This window comes from Poecilia reticulata, linkage group LG19, assembly GCF_000633615.1.
Source record: "Poecilia reticulata strain Guanapo linkage group LG19, Guppy_female_1.0+MT, whole genome shotgun sequence".
Lineage (NCBI taxonomy): Eukaryota > Metazoa > Chordata > Actinopteri > Cyprinodontiformes > Poeciliidae > Poecilia > Poecilia reticulata.
The window spans coordinates 163,346-165,341 of record NC_024349.1 but is presented as its reverse complement, the minus strand read 5'-3'; the positions used below and the strand labels follow the sequence as shown (position 1 = coordinate 165,341).

Below are 1,996 nucleotides of genomic sequence, written 5' to 3'. Positions count from 1 at the left end.
CATGGCTCAACCCCTTCCGGCATCCGCCCCTCCTGGCCACGCCCCCCTTGCCTCTGCCCCTCCTGGCTCCGCCCCCCTGCCTCCCCGCCTGTCATGGCTCCGCGCCCCCTGCCTCTGCCCCTCCTGGCTCCGCCCCTATCATGCCTCCGCCCCCTGCCTCCGCCCCTTGCCCCCGGCCTGTCAGGATGATCTCTGGCCAGCCGCTGCGCCTCCAGCAGTAATTACAGAGTGTGTGAATAGCTGCTCCACCTCCCTGCTGCTGCAGCCGGAGGCTTCGCCCTGCGCTGCTCCGGCTGCTCAACGTTAACCCGTCATTAATTCAGCAACACCACAAAGCCAAGGTGACATTTAAATCCACCAATCAGGGAGGAGTTAGCATCACACAGGGCTCCTTGTTGTGTTATGGCAGAAATATGACTGATTCACAAAGGAAACGTGAATTAATGCGACKTCACAGCAGGAAGGATTTCATAATTTCTAACACGCCGCCAGTCGGACGCCATGTTTCAGCTCTTAGAGCTTTCCAACGTATCAAACTCTGAGCTGTTTCTCCGTTTGCTTCTTTGTCCTGTTTTCAGCTTCATCTTCCATGGAGCTCTTCCTCACTTCCTGGTTAGCCAGGAAAGCCTTGAAAGTAGAAACTTCCAAAAACAAGCAAAAAGCTCCAGAGATGGAATACCGACTGAGAAAGTTGGCCTTTTCTCACCTAGTCTGACCGCAAAATCCAATATGGCTGCCAACACAACAACATGATGATTATAAATATGTTTCTGTTGGCCTGCTACGGTCACAGTGACGGCCAGAATCAAAGCACTGCAATGACTGTTAAAGCCCAGCAGGTTTTAAAACACTTAGCTTGAAATGCTAACAGTAGTTAGCCGGGATGCTAAGCACTACAGTCAGCAGACCCAAACTGTGAACATATTCTGCATTAAAATATCCAGAATGTTATGGGAAAATATTACAAACATTCAGAAACTGGAGTGTGGAAAAGTTAGTAACTTAAACATATCGAGTTTAAATATGTTGTTACCTCCAGCCAAGTTGCTAGCATTAGCTCAAGCTGTTAGCATTAGCTCAAGCTGCTGGTGTTAGCTCAAACGTCCAAAGCCTGATTTGATTCCATTGGGGGATTTTAATGAGGGTCGAAATGCCAGCAGGCATATTTCATATCTTTGTGATTAATTATCTGACACATTTCCACCTGAATATAATCCTTTGTTTCGTGACTTTTTTTAGTTTACATCATGTTGCAGCAAGTCTCTCTTGAAAGCGAGAATTTATTTTTTCAATGAAATATAAACTGTGCAAATGAAGATAAAACAAATTATGATGTAGTACAGTTAGCATTAGCTCAAACTGTTAGCTGTCTGGGTTTATGTTAGCACCATGTTAGCTCCTGCTGGATCTTAGCGGATTCAGGTTCTTCTCTTATTAAACGGATGAAGCTGCTGCTGCGTCTCATTTCATTAGGTTTTCCTGACGCAGCCCGTCGGCTCCATAGCAGGCTGCATGCGCCGTAACCTCAGGATGAGAGACTCTAATGACATGTTAGCCTGTCGCTCACTCATTCATGGCTCAACAGGATTAGCTGCTGATGAAGCAGCTACTGTTAGCTTTACAGATGAATCCGTCTTTCAGTGTTAAACATGGAGGAACACTGGATGGATTTTTACTTTCTCACCGTTTTCACACTCAATTCATCTTTGCAGTTTTATAATCAGTATTGCAAATCATAGTATAGATCAGTGGAGCCCAGAGTGGGTCCTGGAGGCCCGGCATTTTAGTTCTCTCGCTGGTTTAACGCACCTGGATCCAGTGATGGCTGAGGAGGTTGTTACTACCAGCAGGGAGAGAATAAAACATGCAGGATGCCGGTTATACCAAGTCTGCTAATAAACTTAGTATAACTTCATAAGGTCAGAGGTCAGACCTGCAGCTCAATGTCAAAAAAACGACCCCTGAGCGTGTGGGCCCAGGCTCCGCCCCCTGAGCG

At 47.0% G+C, this 1,996-nt stretch overlaps 1 protein-coding gene across 1 annotated transcript in view; it reads right to left on the bottom strand.

The window, feature by feature from the left end:
- Positions 1-1,996, bottom strand: part of fam20cb (FAM20C golgi associated secretory pathway kinase b) — a 26,798-nt gene that overhangs the window by 18,320 nt on the left and 6,482 nt on the right. The window contains exon 5 of the mRNA XM_008436432.1: positions 1,934-1,989. Coding sequence (XP_008434654.1) covers positions 1,934-1,989 — 56 coding nt within the window. The remainder of the gene's footprint in view (positions 1-1,933; positions 1,990-1,996) is intronic.